Below are 20,901 nucleotides of genomic sequence, written 5' to 3'. Positions count from 1 at the left end.
GAAATATTCCCACAATTATAAAGATTGCCATAAACAAAATGAAAGAGAATAGCAGGAGCCAGCCCAGAAATATTCCCACAATTATAAAGATTGCCATAAACAAAATGAAAGAGAATAGCAGGAGCCAGCTGTGGAGTCTCCTGTTTTCAGGATCGTCCCCCATACTTGGACCTTGTCAAACAGCATGAGTAGCTTGGCTCGCGCCACCATGCCTTAGGGTTACTGTGTGCATATTTTCCCTGGCAGCTGCCTGGTTCACATGGATATCCGCTCAGCTGAGTGCTTGCAATGGTAGATTGTAAGAGGAGCCAGGAGTGCGGTGTGCGTGGTGTAGACGTAGCAGGAGAAAGCAGAGCTGGGCCACCAGTGATGTCTAGGACCTGGAGCCTGGACCTTGAGTCTGGAGTAAGGGGAGGGCTTGGTAGGAGCAGCTTGGGCAGCCATAGCTGGCTGCCTCACACAGCACCTGGGAAGAGCCCCGTCCTGGGTGGCAGCTTGCAGCCGGGCTGTCGCATGCTCAGCGCATGAGGATGCAGGACGTCAGAGTCTGTGCCTCATAACTGTGGTCGAAGGGCCCACACCCCAACAGTGGGTGTGACAGGCACTGGCGCTGCTGCTTAGAGATGGCCACGGCCCCCCTCCTGGGACCAGGGAGGCCCTAAGACAGGGGCACAGGCCTTGTCCTTGGGGTGTTCGCTTTCCTTTCTTAGGAGACAGCCGGACTGGTAGGGTGTCCAGAAACAGGGTTAGTGGGCGTAGGTTGGAGTCATACCGTGTTAGAATATGTGTAAGAGGGAGCTAACTGTATTTAATATGGAGGCAGGGCATATTAGTAGAAAGAGCATGCACATGGGCACCGGGCCAACCTTGGGACCTTGGGCAGGTAGTTTGCCCCTCTGAGCCTTGCTTTTCCATCCAGAGTGGGAGTACATCCTGCCTTGCAGGGCTGTTGTGAGGAGTAAGCCTTATGTAACAGAATATAGGAGGCTGCTGGATAAATGGCGGCTTTTATAAGCTGACAGGAATAGAATCTGCCTAGCATATGTGAACGTAATTCGTAACTTATGCCTTACTCACCACCTCCCAAAAAAGAAACAAATCTAACTTGAAAACCACTTTGAATTTGAGTAGAATTCGGTTTTTTAAAAAAATACTATTTGATATAAGATATTTGGCTGCTTTCTTTGCATCTCTGAGCTCTTGTAAGACTAAGAAATAGTTGAACTCAGAGGCAGTACACAGATATGGAACCTGCTGACAATTGAACTGTGAAGCAAAAATCTGCAGATTGTCCAGAAGGATCAGCTTTTATAGGCTGCAGTATCTCTGGCCCAGTTTCTGTGATAATTCTGTCCTAGGTTTTCTCTCTGAGCCTTTTTTTTTTTTTTTTTTTTTTGGTAACTTTATTGAGATAGAATTCATATACCATATAGTTGGTCCATTGGAAGAGTACAGTTCAGTGGTTTTCCTTTTTCTTTTTTTCTTTTTTTTTTTTTTAGAGTGCACGTGTATGCACAGTGGGGTGGGGAGGGGCAGAGGGAGAGGGAGAGAGAGAATCTTAAGCAGGCTCCACACCCAGTGCAGAGCCCAACTTGGGGCTCGATCTCATCACCCCCAGATCATGACCTGAGCCAAATTGAACCCTTAACCGACTGAGCCACCCAGGTGCCCACAGTGGTTTTTAATATAATTGCAAAGTGTGTCACGTCACCATCACCATAGGCTGTGTTTAGAATATTCTCATCACTCCAGAAAAGAAACCCTTTCCCACTGGCAGTCACTCCTTTCTCCTTGCCTCCTAGCCCTAACTAGGGACTCTTATTTTTACCTTGATAAACATGCCCATTCTTGACATTGCATACATACAGAATCATGCAGTCTGGGCCCTCTGCAGCTGCCTTCTTTGACTAGCGTGTTTTCCAAAGGGTCCTCCATAGTAGCATGTAGTAGTACTTCCTTCTTTTTTTTTTTTTTAAGGTTTTATTTTATTTATTTATTTGAGAGAGAGAGAGATAGTGAGAGAGCACAAGCGGGGAGGAGAGGGAGAAGCAGACTTCCCGTGGAGCAGGGAGCCCGATGTGGGGCTTGATCCCAGGACCCTGGGATCATGACCTGAGCTGAAGGCAGATGCTTAACCGGCTGAGCCACCCAGGCGCCCCGGTACTTCCTTCTTTTTATTGCCAAATGATCCTCCATTGAGCAGACATGCCACATCTTGTTTATTCGTTCTTCTGTTGATGGGCATTTGCGTCGTTTCCACTTTTTGGTTCTTTGGAATACTGCTGCTATGAAATTCATGTGCAAATTTTGTGTGGACATATGCTTTCAATTCTGTTGGGTATATATCTAGGGGGAAGGAGATTGTTGGGTCAGCTATGGTAACTCTCTTTTTAACATTTTAATTAGCTGCCAGACTATCTTCCAAAATGGCCGCACCATTTTACATTGTTACCAGCAGTGTATGAGGAATCCAGTTTCTCTACATCCTTGATAATTACTGTAATTATCTTTTTTGACTCTGGCCATCCTAGGGAGTGCCAGGTGGTACCTCACTGTGATTTTGGTTTGCATTTCCCTGATGACTAATGATGTCGAGTGCTTTTCATGGGATGTTGGCCATTTGTAGATTTTCTTTGGAGAAATGTCTGTTCAGATTCTTTGCCCTTTTAATAATTGGGTCATTTGTCTTTTCATTATTGATTTGTAATAGTTATTTATATAGTTCAGATACAAATCCCTTATCAGATACATGCTTTGTAAATATCTTTTCCCATTCTGTGGGTTGTCTTTTTACTTTCGTGGGGGGGTGTCCTTTAAAGCACAAACGTTTTGGGCGCCTGGGTGGCTCAGTCATTAGGCGTCTGCCTTGGGCTCGGGTCGTGATCCCAGGGTCCTGGGATCGAGCCCCGCATCGGGCTCCCTGCTCGGCCAGGAAGCCTGCTTTTCCCTCTCCCACTCCCCCGGCTTGTGTTCCCCCTTGTGTTTCTCGCTGTCAAATAAATAAATAAATCTTTAAAAAAAAAAAAAAAAGCACAAATGTTTTTTAATTTTGATGAAGTGCCCAAGAAAAGTCAGGGCCATTAGCCCCCTGACTGCAAAGCTGGCCCTTGAATAGCACGGGTTTGAACTGTGAGGGATTTTTTTGATAACTGTAGTTCAATACTGTAGGTGTATTTTCTCTTCTTTACAATTTTCTTAATAATGTTTTCTCTATCTTACTTTATGTTAAAAATACTATGTAATGCATATACAGAGTAGGTGTTAGTCAGCTGTTCATGTTATTGGTAAGCCTTCCAGTCCGCAGGAGGCTATGAGGAGTTAAGTGTTGGGGGAGTCAGAAGTTACATGTGGATTTTCAGCTGTGCGGGGGTTGGTACCCCTAACTGTCGTGTTGTTCAGGGGTCAGCTATACTTACTTTTGAGCCCTGGACCCTCGGTTCCTGGCACTGTAACAGCTAATGTTGTCCTTTCTCCTTTCCTCTCTTAAGGGATGGTTGCCGAGGAGTACAATGCCTTCTTCTACTCGTTGGTGTCCCAGGACACACAGGAAATGGCTTACTCGACCAAGCGGCAGAGGTTTTTGGTAGATCAGGGTTATAGCTTTAAGGTATGTATTCATTGATCTCCGGTCAGAATAGAACCAGGGGTTTTTTGGTACCCACGCCTCTAAGAGAAGTAGGAACTGCTGTGGGCCCCAGTGTGGGACAGAACTCAGACAGGCACAGAACATTAGGGCATTGGAAGCCCTGCCTCAGATTCCCTTCCTCTCGGCATGAGTTGCCGGGGACTTTGAGGGAAAATATTGTGCAGCACCGAGCTTCCCACAGTGACTGGTCAAAGAACAGGGCCTCTGAAGCGAGGGGCTTGGGTTCTGTACTTGTTAACATTTTATAGTTGTCTTGCCAAAAGAGTGTTAGTTGTTGGTGGGAAAATGTGCTAGCCTCGCAGGACTTGAGATGCCCCGGAGCTGTGGCCATCCCTATGCTACTCTGAGCCCTTTGGGTTACTTTCCTGCACCAGCAATGGCTGTCAGCGCAAGCCTTAGGACTTCCCATTGCCCACAGACCTGATTTGTAATGTGAGCGAGGAAGGCTGTGATGGGGCACCCCCCCAGGGTGAGCCCTTCCTTTAGTCAGCTGCGAGCCCGGGCCTCAGTGGGCCTTGCGCCAGAGCTGTCCGCGTGTGATGGACGGGCAGTCGGACGGGCAGTCGGACGGGCAGTCGGACAGCTCTGGGGCTGCCGAAGCTGTGGCTGGCCTCCGTCGGCTGGGGCGTTTGCTCTCTTTCCTGTTCAGGTCAGGCTTTCGTGCCCCTAAAGATTTTCATTTGTGGGAGTGGATGGGGGTGCTGGAAGCAGAGAACTAAAAGGGTGCCCCTAGAACATGCAGGTTCCCAGGTTCTTGGTTTACAAAAGACTCCAGGCTGCCTTTTCAGGTGCTTTTGATCGTGTCTTGTTACAGGTTGGTGAATTCCCTTTATTAGCCACAGACAAGAGGTCAGGGCTGTCCAGCCCCTCCTTCCTTAGCCAGAAGCAGTGACAGTTTCCGACTTGTCATGCTGAGCTGGAGGACAGGATACTTGACCGCATTTTGAAGGATTTGCATGATGGCCTCTTTATGTATCTGTAAAAAGTATGCGGTGATGGCAGCATTCATACCTCCTGATCCGTGGGAGAGTCAAGGAGGAGACAAGCATCAAATGAGGGAGTGTTCTGGGTTCTTTGAAAGGAGAGCCGGGCAGAAAGGCACATGGGCGTGTGATGGTCTGTGTTGGGTGGAGCAGTCTTTGCCCTCCTGGCCTTGCCTTCAGCACTGCCCACTGAGAGCAGCCAGGTCAGAGTTCCCAGAATCCTGACGCCGGAGTTCCCAGAGGGGTGGTCGGGCCAGGGCAGAAATGCCCGGTATCTGTGCTCCGGGCCTGCAGCCACTTGAAGGGCTCAGCCATGTCCCTACTTCTGGGACTTTTCTTTCAATTAAAATGATGAGAAGAATTAAAGGGGGGCAAAAAGATTTCTCTACACCATCAGCCCAGGCTTTCCTGAGGGATAGGTAGGCTGTGTACTAAGTTACCCCCAAAGAAAGGAAAACCAAACCTCTGTCTTAGAAAAAATCTTGTAAATCCATGTGGACAGGCTCTCGTTTCTAAGTGCTCCCTCCCGCTGGAAGCCCTGGCCACCGAGCCTGGGAGGCTGAAGACCGTGCCCTCGGGCAGCAGGCCGTGCCTGTCTTTGGTCCCTTCCTTTATCTGGCGCAGGCTGGAAAACTGCCAGAAGGGACATTTTAGAGCCACCGAGGCCCCCAGTGATCTTCTGTAAGCGATCCTGTATCTGCTGTTGGGGGAGTAGCTTTCTCTGGAATCCCCTTCGCCTCTCGTGCCCTGCAGTCACTAGTTGAGCCCCACGTTGCAGGGGGCTCCCAAGCTGGTCTCTGAAATGCCGGGGAGGAGCTCTCCGTGGTTGGGCGCCTGCTCAGCTGGGCCTGGGGGAGGGCAAACAGAAGGGGACATGGGGCCTGCGGCATTGGGCTCTGCAGGTGATCACAAAGCTTGCTGGCCTGGAGGACGAAGAGCTGGCATTTTCCACGAGGGAAGAGCAGCAGCAGCTCTTACAGAAAGTCCTGGCGGCCACCGACCTGGATGCTGAAGAGGAGGTGGTGGCAGGGGAGTTTGCCTCCAGATCCAGCCAGGTGAGTGGGTGGGCAAGGCTGCAGCTGTCCGTCCTCCCGAAGGACAGAAGTCTTGTGTGCGCGCGTACTTAGTTGTGTGTGTCTGTGTGACGTCTTAGACGTGTGACATCTGTGACAACTCAGAAAGCCCAGAGGGCCGCAGAGGAGAGAGTAACAGAAACAGCCCCTGTTAGCCCTTTGGTGCGCCTCCTTCCTTCCTCACATATTGTTCCACGTGGCCAAGTCCACGGCCGCTGTAGCTGGCCTCCTGCGCCGTTCACCTCACGGTCTGATTCGGGTTTTGGTAGCGCCTTGCCGGTGGGGCCCGGGATGGCACAGGCGGCCCCAGGCTTACAGCGGGGGGCTGCGGGACGGGCTCTTGGGCCTGGGCCCACTGTCCGGGGCCTCGGGCAGGTCACTTCAGCTCTGGCCCCCTCTTCAGTAATAGAGCTGGGCCTTCCAGCCTGTAAGGTGGGTCTGAGGATCAGCTCACATGGTAGTTTGACTATATTATCTTGAAACATTTAGAGTTCTCTGAAAATAGTGAACTTTCCATTTATTCTGCAGATACTGAATATTCACTACCATGTGCTAGGCCAATATAATATGGTATAATTAATGAAAGTACCATTATGGGGAGTCCTTACCAGCCCTTCCAGAGAAAACTACAGTTTTGTCAGGTACTTAAAACAAATTAAATTGATACTAGAGCCAAAAGGTGAGCAACGGTTGGGACAAGGAAAGAAAAGCAGCGTCCCCTGGGGAGGTGCTGTTCTCCCTCCAGCCTGAGGCCATTCTGCCCCCAAATGTGGGGGCTGGACCCCCCTCTGGGCACTCTCCATGGATGGATGCTTCAGGGAAATTTCTTGCCTCTGTGTGCTAAGGCCATTCCCACCAGCCAGTGAGCCACCTAAGGTCAGGCTGTTGATGGCCTTGCTCGGTGCCTGTCTGCACACTTGGCTTATACTCTGGTGCAAGTAGTGTGCCAGACTCTGGGTCAGACCCTTGCCTGTGTGATTTCTGTTCACACCACTTATGTCAAGACAGATGAGGCTATCCCCATTTTACAGATGAGTTCATTGAGGCTCAGACATTCAGTATTGTCCAAAGTCACCCGGTGAGAGGTAGAGCCAAGATTCAAGCCCAGGGCGTTCTGGATTTCCACTTGATTCAGAGCCTAATGGTGAAGTCTTGAGGTGTTGGGGGATGCTGCCCTCGCTGTTGAAAAATTCTGTTTATAAATTGTCATTAAGAGAGGCAGAGTAGCTTTATGGCTAAGAATAGGGAATCTGAAAGAAAAAAAAAAAAAAAAGAATAGGGAATCTGAAGCCAGCTGCCTGGGTTCAAGTCCCATCTCTTTAAGAGCTGTGTGATCTTGGACAAGTTACTTAATCTCTCTGTGCCTCAGTTTCCTCATCTGTAGGATGGGAATTGTAATAATTGTGAGGATTGGATGAGTTAGCACATGTAAATACATGTAAACTGCTTCAGACAATGCCTGAGACACAGTAAGTGGTCAATAAATGTTCTTAAATTAGTATTTACTAAACTTAAAAACTTTATAAAACTTATTACGATTATAAATGTTTTAAAAGGAGTGTTTTTTCCCTTGGAAACTAACCATGGGCTGGGTGCTGCTGCAGGTATCTCGGCGCTTTGGAACCATGAGCTCCATGTCTGGGGCTGACGACACTGTGTACATGGAGTACCACTCGGCTCGGAGCAAGTCTTCCACGAAGCACGTGCACCCACTTTTCAAGCGCTTCAGGAAATGACGTCTGTAGGGTCATGTGGGTGAAAGCTGGGTGCTCAGCACCAACATTGGATAGGGACTTTCCACATCCTCATTCTTTCCTCTAGCATTGGCCAAACTGTTCTAGATGCAATGTTTGTTAACTGTGTTGAAGAAAATGCATCGAGAGCTCAGTTCTGTCTTCATGGGTCGTCCAGGGCTTAAAAAAAGTTGGGAGACTATTTTTGGGGTTTTTTTTTTCAGACCCCTTTTCAGTCATGGGCAGTGGTCATTCCTGTATATAAATATTTGTAATATTTAAGATGTATTTATCTTAATGTTCTGAATAAACAGAAATGGAGCATTTGACCACTCTTGATTACAGGTGTTCTTCTGCCTTGTCACAGGCATGGGCTACGTCTAGGTGACAAACCTCCATCGAAGCCCCTTTTGTAGCAGGCACCGAGGAGTAAGATGGGGCCCATCCCCGAGGAGCTCTACTGGGGAGACACACCCCAAGATAAAGAAGACTTGCTACTTGGTGTTGAGGCACGGACACGGCCAAGGGCCAGAGAGAGGGACGGGCTAGAGCTGCCTGTTCACTGTTTAGCCTCTGTGCCTTCCACGCTAGGTGCCTCTGTGTGCAGGTCCTCTAGGTCACCTGAAGGCCATCACACGCCTAGGAAGTCCCCATACACACAGCTCCTACAGTTGGGCTTCTCTGAGAGAGTGACCTTATTTCTCCCCCAGATTCATTTTTGGTATTATTGGGAGGCTGGGTTCCTCTTCAGATAGCAGTGTGTTGCCCTTGGGTCTTTAATGGCTAGTTCCTTTATTCTGAGAAATGTCTTTTTCTCTCTTGTTCCTGGTATGAAAGAAAAGAGGGAAAGACAGAAAAGGCAGGATTGTTTCATAAAAAAGAGACACACAAGGCATACATGGGTCACGAAGAAAAACTTGTTATTTTGAGGAGGAGGCTTATCCTAATAGGCCACAGCGCTCACACCTGGGGAGTGTTGAAAGCCTGTGCTAAATAAATAAGGCCTTTAAATTTGGAGTCCCTGCCCCCCGTGGCTCAGCATTCTGTTTCCTGTGTCAGCAGACACGCCTGTACGTCTGTTCTTTGAAGCACCTGCAGACCAGGCCTGGGAAGACAGTGCCTATTTGGTCAGGAGTGCTTTGAAGCAAGAGCCACCTTGCCCGAATTCCACTTCCCTGAGCTGACTTTTGGAGATAAACACTCATAGTTTCACCAGCGGCTAGCCGCTCTGTCCATGCAAACCCCAGAAATGGCCCCGGGCAGCCAGAGCTGAGGCCTGTGCTCAGGCATGTACGCGCTGAGGCCCGTAGACCTGCTCATTACCCTGATGGGCTGGCACAGAAATGTCTCAGACTCGATCACAACCGGTGTTATTTGCAGATTCTTATCTCCTGTCACACCTTTATGCTTGAGATACTCAAACAGTATCAGATAACTTGTATTTTCAAATTCCTGCCTTGGTGCTCACCGTTTTCTTGTTCTATAACCTGTCTACTGATAATGTGGACTTTCGCCCAAGCCCTGTGATTCTGGAGAACGGGGACTGTTAAATCCTCCATCTTTTGTGTTCTGGAAAACTGCTAACTGCAGAGAACCACCCTTCCACATATGACTTGGACAAGACTCGCAGATGCCCCCTTTGTTTACCCATGACAAGGCCAGACGCAGATCTTCCATATTTCCATTTTTTGCCTCTGCTGTGCTATATCCTGTATGTTGCTGGCTTTCTTCATTTTTTGTATTTGTACCCTATTAGTCTGAGTTCTGGTTTGTACCTTAGGAGCTGGTGTATAGTAGGTGCCCAGTGACTATGAATTGGGCTCTTATTTTTCTTTTAAAGGTTTTATTTATTAGAGAGCACGAGAGCGTGCACACAGCGGGGGGAGAGAGAGAGGGAGAAGCAGACTCCCCGCTGAGCAGGGAGCCTGATACGAGACTTGATCCCAGGACCCTGGGATCATGACCTGAGCCGAAGGCAGACGCTTAACCGACTGAGCCACCCAGGCGCCCCCAAATTGGGTTCTGAAAAGAATTTATAGACTTAAGAGAAGTTAAAAAAAATCTTTAAACACTTCTTTAAAATTTGTGGACTTCAAAGGAGACCTATGACCCCTGCCTGCTTATTGAGTGAATCACCTAGTGGTAACCATCCACTCCACTATCCCTTCCTCCTGCCTTTGCTCTGAGCGAGCCCTCACAGCCATGGCAAATGGGATTGGCAGGATAAAGTACCAAAGAGGAGAGCTGCACAAAGAACTGCAGAGATTTGCTTAGGGTTGCCTGAGTCTCACACCGAGCACTGGTCAGTACGGGCATAGAAGGAGCCACATGAGAGGATTAGGGGAGCCCACCCAGGGCCTGGTTGTTTCTGTTCCTGTCAGCCAGAGCGAGAAAACCCCTGATTCACAGGGCATCTAGTAGAACATGCAGCAAGGTTCTGCCTCAGCAGTGTGTGAAGTGAGAACTAAAGTAATGCTGCCTCAGTCCTGTCAAAATTTAAAAGCACCACCCAAAAGGATCAAACTGCCCGTAACTTACTGTGTCCCAGAACAAAGCTAATTGCTGCAATACAGAAATATCCAGCAACCAATAAGGTAAAATTCCTGATGTCTGACTTCCAATCAGAGATTACCAGGCAGCTGGGGAGCCTGGTGGCTCAGTCGATGAAGCATCCAACTCTTGATTTCGGCTCAGGTCATGATCCCAGGGTTGTGAGATCGAGACCTGTATCAGGCTCCATGCTGGGTGTGGAGTCTACTTAAGAATCTTTTCCTCTCCCTCTGCTCCTCTTACCCCCTCCTCCCGCTCATGCATGCTCTCTCTCTTAAAAAAGAAAAGAAAAAAATTACCAGACAAGCAAAGAGCCAGTAAAATACAACCCATAATGAAAAGGGAAATAAAATGGACCCAGAAATAGCCCAGATGATACAATTAGTACACAGGCCATTGAAAGTTGTAGCTGTGTTTCAGATGCTCACAAAGCCAGAAAAATTCAACATGTTTGACATAGAAGATAATAAAAACCCACGTCAGACTTCTAGAGATTAAAACTACAATGTCTAAAATGAAAAATCTATTTTATGGGTGTCTTGGGCAGCGTCTGAAATGACTCCCCATTATCCCATCTTCGGCATTCAGGCCCTGGTATAATCTCCTCCCTTAAAGGTGAGCTAGAAATACAGACTTGCTTCTAATGGATAAAATCTATCAAATGAGATGGCTATCCCTTCTAAGATCAGGTTACAAAAGACTTTGACTTCTATCTTGTTTCCGTACTCTTCTCTCACACTCCTCATTTGCTTGCTTTGACGAAGCAAGCTGCCCTGTGGAGAATCCCACTTGGCAGGTGGCTCGCCCAACAGCCTGGGAGGGACTGAATCCTGCCAACGGCCCCATGAGTGAGCTTGGAAACGGGTCATCCCCCAGTTGAGCCTTGCACTGGCTGCCGCCCTGACCTAGCCCTGATTACAACCTGTGAGAAACCTTGAGCCAGAGGACCCAGCTGAGGCCCTGGACTCCTGGATTCCAGAGGCACAGAAACAATGAGAGTAAATGTCATTTTAGGTCACTGAATTTTAAATTAAAAAATTTTCCTATTATTTACATGTCCTTTTTTTAAAAAGTAGAATTGATTGCTAGGTTCTGGAGACAAACAGTGGTCCTGGCTGCATATAGTTAACACAGCAACAGAACAAATACCAAGGGTGGTACTGAGGGCGGGATGCTGCTCTAACCAATACCTGGGAGTAGTGGGTGTGGCTTTGAACCTAGAAGTGGGCGGCGGCTGCTGAGATTTGGAGGAGAGCGCACCTGAACCGTCTTCAACAGACTATTAGTAGCAATCTGGACTATGCCAGTGAGTGCTCAAAAGGAAGTGAGGGACACAGTATCGGAAACTAGCGGAAGGGGGATCTCTCACACAGTGGCAGAAAACTTAGTGGCACTATTGTCTGTGGTTCTGTGGAGAGCAGAACGTTCTAATGAGCTTTGTGATCTAGGTTTGCAAGATTTGCAAGCAGTGTTTAAGGTGCCACCTGATTTCTTCTTGCTGCTTAAGTAGTAAAATGCAAACGGAGGACAGAACTGTTTTAAAAAGGAGCCATTTCTAGATGGTTTAAAAAATTCTCAGCCTCTCCCAACAGCAACTGACAGCTAAAACAGTCTGGTTATTGGAGATCAGATACTGTGGGAGGAAAGATTAGTGAACTTGAAAACACATCAACTTAAATGTCCAAAATGAAACACAGAAAAAAGACTGAAATAAAATGAGCAGGGCATCCATGAGCTGTGGGGGCGACTTCAGGTGCATCAATTCGGAATCCTGGAAGCAGAAAAGGGAAGAAGGGAAGACAGAAAAAAGGGTTGAAGATATAATGGCTGAGATTTTTCTAAACTTGATGCAAACTGTAAGCCCTCAGTAACAAGAAAGAAAATAAACTCCAAGCACACACCCAGGATACATCAAAATCAAATTGCTTAAAACCAGTGATAAAAAGAAAATCTTAAAAAGGAGCCAGAGAGAGGACAACGTTATGTACAGGGAACACAGATAAAGATGGCAGCAGAAAGAACTCATCACTAGCAAACCTGCACTACAGGTCGTGTTTAAGGAAGTTCTTCCAAAGAAAGGAAAATAATCCTAGTTTGAAATCTGTATCTATGCAAAAGAAGGAAGAGCACTGCAAATGGCATTGGTGAATAGAAAAGATTTTCTTATTCTTTTATTTTTTAAAGATTTTATTTATTTATTTGACACAGAGAGACACAGTGAGAGAGGGAACACAAGCAGGGGGAGTGGGAGAGGGAGAAGCAGGCTTCCTGCAGAGCAAGGAGCCCAACGCGGGGCTCAATCCCAGGACCCTGGGATCACGACCTGAGCCGAAGGCAGACGCTAAACGACTGAGCCACCCAGGCACCCCGATTTTCTTATTCTTTACATCTCTTTTTGTAAAGAATTTATTGCATAGTTCTGGAGAGATAGTGGTCATTATTGTGCAACACTGAACTGTGCACTTAAAAGTGGTTCAGGACTGAGTGGCTCAGTCGGTTAAGCATTTGCCTTCGGCTCATGTCATGATCTCAGGGTCCTGGGATCAAGCCCCGCATCGGGCTCCCTGCTCAGCAGGGAGTCTGCTTCTCCCTCTCCTCTGCCCCTCCTCACCACTCATTTTCTCTCTCAAATAAATAAGTAAAATCTTAAAAAAAAAAAAAGTGGGTAGAATGGTAACTTTTATGTTATATATATTTCAGCACAATAAAAAATAACTTTAAAGCAACAATGTTGTATTGTGGAGTTTATAAAAATAAATTGTATAACAATAGCACAAAAGCCAAGAGGGTGGAAGTATACTTTTGTAAAGTTCTTGTATTATATATAAAGTGGAACAATATTACTTGGAAGTAGTCTGTGGTAAGTTAAAGCAACTTCTGAAGCAACCACTAAAATAGCACAGCAAAGAATTATGGCTAATAAGCCAACATAGGAGATGGAATCATGAAAAATACTGAACCCTAAAAAAGATGAAAAAGGAAATAAGAGGTAGATGGAAAAAATAGATAATAAATAGGAAATGGTCTGAACATCCTCAATTAAAAGGCAGAGATTGTCAAATTCTGAGAACAAGAACCAAATTATGCTGCCGACAAGATGAAATATTAGGATGCGAATAGGTTAAAAGAAAGCTGGAGTAGCTATACTAATATTGGGTGAAGTAGATTTCAGATCATAGACTATTACCCCAGATAAAGAGCATCATTTTATAATGATGTTGTTTTATAAAGAGGTCAATTCACAAAGAGGGAATAACTTTAAATATTTGTGTACCAAATAACAGTTTAAAAATACATGAAGCAAAAGTTGGTAGACCTGCAAGAAGGAATAAGACAAATTTACAATTATATTCAGAGATTTTAATATCTTTCTCTCAATAATCGATAGAGTAAAAAGACCAAAAATCAGTTAAGATACAGAAGACAACACTATCCACCAACTTGACCTAATTGACGTTCTAGAATACCATCCACTAACAGCAGAATACACATTCTTTCCAAGTTCAGACAGATCATTTGCTAAGACAGATTCCATTCTGGGCCATATAGCAGGTCCCAGTAAATTCAAAAGGATTCAAGTCATACTATGTTTTGTGATCACAATGGAATTAAATTAAAAATCAATAAAAGAAAGGTCTCTGGGAAACCCCCAAATATTTGAAAACCAAGTAGTGCAATTCTAAATTAAAAACCTCAAAAGAGAATTTAGTATTTTTGAATTGAGTGAAAATGAAAACCATGTTGTTTATATTTTTTTATTTCTGCATATTACAATGTTTGGTATCTTAACCTTTCTGGCTGGGAAGAGACTGGCTCTCCTAGGGCTAGCCAGTTCTTGAGACGGCAAAGGGTCCAGCCAGGAGCATGTCTTTGATCAGCAAACTAACCAATCCAGAGCCATCCCTCCTCTATCTGGCCCAGATACCCTAAGAGGTAATATTAATCATTCCAAAGCCAGGTACGGGCAACTAGGGACCATCCCTCTAGTTCAGAGCCTGCTGGAATTATTCAAATTAACCAACCCTAAAGTGTTTATCCTGCCTTGCCTCGCCTGTCCCACAGACACTCCAGTAAAGGTTCTAGCCCCAGCCTCCCCCCACTCAACTCCTGCTATCTGCCCCCTGACCATGCTGAGGCTTCCCCAAGTGGCCCTGTGTGGCATGGTATGCCATGCCTCATGTTTCTAGGACCTGTGAGTAAAATAAACTCGTTTTCCTGAACCTCTCCTGTGTCTTCTCTTGTAGCTACACCTGGCTGACCATGACATAAAAGTACATAGAACAGAACCCAGCATATCAATAATTGGGACATGTAGCCAATCCAGTTCTTAGGGGGAAATGTATAGCATTAAACTATAATAGAAATGAAGAAAGATCTTAAGTCAATGAACTCAGCTTCCACTTTAAGAAACTAGAAAAGAAAGAGCAAATAAAACACAAAGCCAGCAAAAGAAAGATTTTTTTTTTTAAGATTTTATTTATTTATTTGACAGAGACACAGCGAGAGAGGGAACACAAGCAGGGGGAGTGGGAGGGGGAGAAGCAGGCTTCCCGCGGAGCAGGGACCCCGATGCGGGGCTCGATCCCAGGACCCTGGGATCATGACCTGAGCTGAAGGCAGACGCTTAACGACTGAGCCACCCAGGTGCCCCTAAAGTAGATTTTTCATTTTAGACATTGTAGTTTTATTTTTATTTTTTTTATTTTATTATTATTTTTTTTAATAGACATTGTAGTTTTAATCTCTAGAAGTATGACATAGGTTTTGATATCTTCTGTGTCAACATGTTGACAAAAAAATAGCATTATATGAGTGTATATACACATACATATACACACCCTTATACACCTATATCCATTTCAGTATTATCTAATTATCTATCTCTCCCCTTTCCTTCCTCCCTCCCTTCCTCCCTCCCTCCCCCCTTCCTCCCTTCCTCCCTCCCTTCCTTCCTTCCTTCCTTCTTTCCTTCCTCCTACCTATGTATCTACCCATGAATTCACATTGATACCTATAATTCCAGCTCAACACACAGGGTTTATCTTTCATATATACAACTCCCTTCTCGGACAGTGAGAAAACTGATTCCCATCTTATACAATTTATTTTCCTATTTTCTCAGTCCTAGAAAGTACATAGTTTCAGAGATGTTAATTTTTGCCTCTGTAGAAGAGAAGCCTATTAATTAGAGTTCAGTGTTTGTTCAGGGATATTTGGGGGTTTTAGCCTGAGGGTGTACATCCTAATACTGTATTCAAACATAATTTGGATTCTTCCCTAATCCCCCTTCAGCGTGGTTATGGTATTCATTGGATACGCAGTTTGGCTCATTTGGAGTTTTTTTATTAGTGGTGTTAAATTTCAATTTGTATTAAATTTTCTCCCTCCTTGTAGATTTTACTTATTTTCCTTTTTTGATATGTGAAACACTAACATGACTCCAAAAGTCTGGACTTTACCAAAAATAACATCAGAGAAGTGTCTTTTTCACTCCCCAGGCCCCCTAATTTCCTTTGTCTTTTCCATCCATTTCCTGACATGCCCAATAGCCATCCATCTAAGCTTATAGTTTATCTTGCATGTGTTTCCTTCTCCTCAAATGAGTAAATACATGTATATTTTCTTATTTTTCCTTCTTTATTATTATTTCTTCTTTCTTACACAATAGGTAGTATATTGTAGATCATCCTTTGCATTTTGCTTTTTAAAATTTTTATTTAAGTAATCTCTACACCCAATGTGAGGCTTGAAGTCACAACCCTGAGATCAAGAGTCACATGCTCTATTGACCTAGCCAGGCAGGCACCCTTGCTTTTTTTTTTTTTTTAATTTAATAAATTTTGGAAAATCCTATCAATTCATGGAGATGTTCCTCTGTGTGTTTTTTTTTTTTTTTAACAACTGATGGTAGTCTATTTTGGGAAGGGACCATGTTCATTTAACCACTGTTACTATGGACTGAATGTTTGTGTCCTCTCAAAATGCCCATGTTGAAGTCCTAACCCCCACTGTGATGGTGTTAGAAGGTGGGGCTTTTCGAAGGTGATTAGATTTAGATGTGGGTAGAGTCCCCACAATGGGGTCAGTGCCCTTGTAAGAAGAGCAAGAAACACAAGTGCTCTCTCCCTCTCTCCATGAGCTTGCACAAGGGAAAGGCGATGTGAGCATACAGAGAAGGCGACACCTGCAAGCCAGCAAGTGGGTCCACACCAGACATCAAATCTGCTGGCCCTCCCATCTTTCAGAATAACAGTCTTATATTTGGCATTTAGATTACTGAAAATATTCTGCAACTGCAAACAATGCTTCAGTAATAAACACTGGGCAATATATTTTCTTATTGTTGGAAGTATATCTTCAGGAAAAATTCCTAGAATTGGGATCGCTAATTCAAAAGGTAAAGGCAAGTGTAGTTTTGTTGGTTACTCCCAAATCACTCTTTATGATGGTTGTACGGATTCACATTCCCTCCAGCAATGTATGAGATGCTTGTTTATCCACTGCCTCGCCATCAGAATGTATTATAATTTTAAAATTTTGCCAATGTGATAGGTGAGAAATGGTATTTTAGTGTAGCTTTAATTTGCTTTTCTCTTATGAGTGAGGTTAAAAATCTTTTCATTTTCACATAAATTTTAAATTGCCCTTTCCCATCTTCTGCCAGTTTTTCTTCTTTCTTCCCCCCCTTCTTCTTTCCCTTCAATTTTTAAGTTACTTATATATTGGCATACTGGTCCTAGCTCTGTAATATATGTTGCAAATATTTTCTCCCAGGGTGTTGATGGTCTTATGACTTTGTTTATGGTGATATTTGCCATGCAAAACCACAGTTTTTTGTTTTAATCAAATTTATCCATCTTTTAGTGCATTTAGTGAATCTGGATTTCGAATCATAGTTAGAAAGCCTTTCCCCATATGCAGGCTAAAGAGAAATTCATCTAGTATTCTCCTAATACTTATTTAGGATTCAGTTTACATTTAGATCCTGATCATTTGGAGTTTATTCTTGAATATGGTTTGGGGTAAAGCTCAGTCTTATCTTTTTCCCAAATGGCTAACCATTTGTTCCAACATCATTTATTAAAAAGTCCATTTTGCCCTAGTGATTTGAGTTGCTACCTTTATCATACACTAAAGCTTCATACGTATTTGAAATTATTTCTGGTTTTTCCATGCTAGACGTGATGAACTATGATAGACTTGCCTGTCTATTCATGTGTTAGCCCCACACTTTTCTAATTATAGAAATTTTATAGCATGCTTTAATGATTTATGGGGCTAGTCACCCTATATCATTTCCTTTTAGTGTTTTCCTTGCTATTCTTGAATGTTCTTGAATGTTTATTTTTCCATATGAAATTTAGCATCAACTTGTATAGTTCCATTTAAAAAAACTTGTTAGTGTCTTTCTTGGGATTGCATTAAATTTATAAAGTAATTTAGGGAAACCTGACATTTTTACAATACTGAGTCATTATATTCAAGAACAAGAAATGTTTTTCCATTTGTTCAAGTCTATTTTTATATTTTTAAAATTTTCCTCATGCAGTTTTAAAATATTTCTTACTATATTTACTCCTAAGTAATTTATTTTCTTACCATATAAGTGGGATTTTCTGTATTATATATTCGTACTGCTTATTGTTTGTTTAAGTTGAAGGCTATTGATTTTTTAAAGATTTTATTTATTTATTTGCCAGAGAGAGAGAGTGAGAGAGCACATGAGCTGGGGGGAGAGGCAGATGGAGAGGGGGATGTGGACTCCCCGCTGAGCAAAGAGCCCAAAGTGGGGCTCAATCCCAGGACCCTGAGATCATGACCTGAGCTGAAGGCAGACGCTTAACGACTGAGCCACCCAGGCACCTGGAAGACTATTGATTTCTATGTGCTAATTTGATAGCCTGCTAATTTATTGAAGTAGTTTTATCACTGATTCCCTAGGGGTTTCTATGTACATTCATATCTTCTACAAAATAGAGATAGTTCTACTTTTCTTTAACAAATCTCTTGTCTGTAATTGAGTCTCTTGTCTTATTGGCTAGTATCGCCAGTATAATGTTGAATAGCAGTGGAGATGGTGGGAAAACTTGCTTTGTTCCTGATCTTAGTGGAAAGTTCCTAGTGCTTCCCCATTAAATGAAATGCTGGTTGTAGCACAGAAGTTTTGTGTGTGTGTGTGTTTAGACACGCACACATGTCTATTTACATATTAAGAAAGTATCCACCAGTTTCTCTTTTCTTGAGTGTTTTTAATGAATTTTGGGTGATGAATTTTGATGAAGACTTTTTCAGTATCTTTGGAAATAAATGTGATTTTTCTCCTTATATCTATAAATATGGTGTGTTCATTTATTAATATGTAATCAACCTTGTATTCCTGGAATAAATCCCACTTGGTTACATTGTATCACTTTCTTAATGTCATGTTGGATTTCTATTCACTAGTATTTTATTTAGAATGTTTTCATGGATATTCATGAATGATGTTTATAATCCTTTTTTACTGTCTTAATCAGGTTTTGGTAGTGTTCCTCTTTTATAAAAAGAGTTAAGAAATGTTCCTTCATTTTGAGTCCTCTGGAAAAATTTGTAAAGCGCTGTGACTTTCTAGTCTTGAAGATTTGGTAGAATAACCCTGTGAAAACTTGAGGACTTGGTTCTTTTTTAATGTGAAAGTTCCTTGATAATTTTTACTACTTCTAGGGAAATTAGTCTGTTTAAATTGTCTACATCTAATGGGGTCAGCTTTGATGAACTGTATTTTCATAGGAAGTTATCCACTTCATATAGGTTTTCAATATTTTCATAGAGGCCTGAGAAATGGTCCTTTAGGATTTTAAAAATATCTTCTGTTTCAATGGTTATTTCCCCATTTAGTATTTCTTATTTTGTATATTTATACTTTCTCCTTTTTTTTCCTTGAGTAAATGTAAGTAGCAGTTTGTTTTGTTAATTTTTTCCCCAAGAAACCAGGATTTTGATTTACTAATTGGATCTATTGTTTCTTGATTCTTTGCCTCATTAATTTCTCTTTGAGCTGAGAACTTAAGTTCTTTCATTTTATTGATAAAAATGTTCAAGGCTGAAGATGGCGGAGGAGTAGGAGACCTGGATTTCTTCTGGTCTCAGGAATTCAGCTGGATAGGGATCAAACCATTCTGAACACCTACAAACTCAACAGGAGATCGAAGAAAAGAATAGCAACAACTCTCTGAACAGAAAAGCGACCGCTTTCTGGAAGGTAGGACGTGTGGAGAAGTGAATCCAAGGCGGTATTCGGGAGGATAGACGGCGGGGGAGGGGACCTCTGTCGGCCGCTTCTGGCAAGTGATAGAGCCGCGGAGCACAAAATCGGAACTTTTAGAAATCGGCTCTGCTGAGGGATGTTGCTCCAGTGGCTAAGTGGGGGTTGGAACCCTCGTGGGACAGTGTGGTCTCAGGACCCTCAGGGTCACAGAAAGACCGGGGGTGCCTGAGTGCGGCAGAGCTGCCAGGTATCGGATCGGGGAAGCCGGCTACAGAGACGGAGCCAAGGCGCAGGCTCTCAGCTCGGGGTTGCCATAAACCATGATCCGCGGCATGGTTAGGCCACTGCTCCTCCAGCGGGGACCCAACAAGCGGCAGATCCGGGGAGACTCCCCTTCCTCCCCCGGGAGGAGCGCACTGCAGGGATCTGCTGGGTTTGGAGACTCCACATGGGGTCGTGTGCCAGAGATAGAAATGCTCGGTCACAGGCCGGGTGAGCACAGAGTGCGGCCGGAGCCCGGGGAGATGGGAGTGACTGACTGCTTTTCTCTGGGGGTGCACTGAGGAATGGGGCCCCGAGTTCTCGGCTCCTCCAGGGCAGAGATTGGGAGGCTACCGTTTTCACTCTCGTCCTCCAAAGCTGTACGGAAAACTTGCAGGGAACAAAAGCTCCCGAGAGCAAACCCGAGCAGATTACTTAGCCCCGACCGGCAAGGGCGGGTCAATTCCGGCTCCGGCAAAGACATTTGGGAACCACAGCAACAGGCTCCTCCCCCAGAAGATCAGCAAGAGCAGCCAGCCAAGACCAAGTTTACCAATCAATGAGAAAGTAGGAACTCCAGTGCTAGGGGAATACTGCACATAGAATCCATGGCTTTTTTACCATGATTCTTTAGCCTTTCAAAGTTAATTTTTTTTAACTTTTTTTTTTTGAATTATTCTTTTTCTCTTTTTCAACCAACATCTTATCAATCCCTTTTTTAAAAAAACATTTTTTATTTTTCATTTTTAGAGACATTCTATCCCTTCATAGTAGTTACCCTTATTTTTGGCATATATATATAAGTTGTTCTCTCTTTAAAATTTTGAAATACAGTTTTTTCTAACAGATCAATATATACCCTAAATCTCTAGTGTATGGTTTTGTTCTAGTCTCCTGCCTGATCACATTCTCTTCCTTTTTTTTCCCTTTTTTTTAAATCCTCTTCTTTCTTTTTCAATCAACTTTTTATTTTATCAATTCCTTTAATAAAATCTTTTATAATTTTCATCTTTACAGTCATATTCTATCCCTTCATCGATTAACCCTTATTTTTGTACATATATAAGTTTTTCTTTCTTTAAAATTTTGGGCGGCACTTTCTTCTAACAGACCAAAATACACCCAAAATACAGTGTGTGGCACTGATCTATGCACCAGCCTGATCATATTTGATCATATTCTTTTTTTTTTTGTTCTGTTTTTGTTCATTTTTATCTTTATCTTTATCTTTTTCTTTTTTCTTTCTTTCCCTTTCTTTTCCTCTGGCTTCAGATCTTTTCTGATTTGTTTAGAGTATATTTTCTGGGAATGTTGTTACCCTGTTAGCATTTTGTTCCCTCATTCGTCTATTCTACTCTGGACAAAATGACAAGATGGAAAAAACCACCTCAACAAAAAGAACAAGAGG

At 43.7% G+C, this 20,901-nt stretch overlaps 1 protein-coding gene across 1 annotated transcript in view; it reads left to right on the top strand.

Moving 5' to 3' along the window:
• Positions 1–7,764, top strand: part of ERCC3 (ERCC excision repair 3, TFIIH core complex helicase subunit) — a 30,861-nt gene extending 23,097 nt beyond the window's left edge. The window contains 3 exon segments of the mRNA XM_006746925.2: positions 3,489–3,607; positions 5,532–5,684; positions 7,307–7,764. Coding sequence (XP_006746988.2) covers positions 3,489–3,607; positions 5,532–5,684; positions 7,307–7,438 — 404 coding nt within the window. The 3' untranslated portion in view covers positions 7,439–7,764.
• Positions 7,765–20,901: the final 13,137 nt, after the last annotated feature.

Source organism: Leptonychotes weddellii, chromosome 3 (assembly GCF_054177405.1).
Source record: "Leptonychotes weddellii isolate Sample4059 chromosome 3, ASM5417740v2, whole genome shotgun sequence".
Lineage (NCBI taxonomy): Eukaryota > Metazoa > Chordata > Mammalia > Carnivora > Phocidae > Leptonychotes > Leptonychotes weddellii.
The sequence above is the reverse complement of the archived record's forward strand: the minus strand, read 5'-3'. Positions and strand labels throughout refer to the sequence as shown.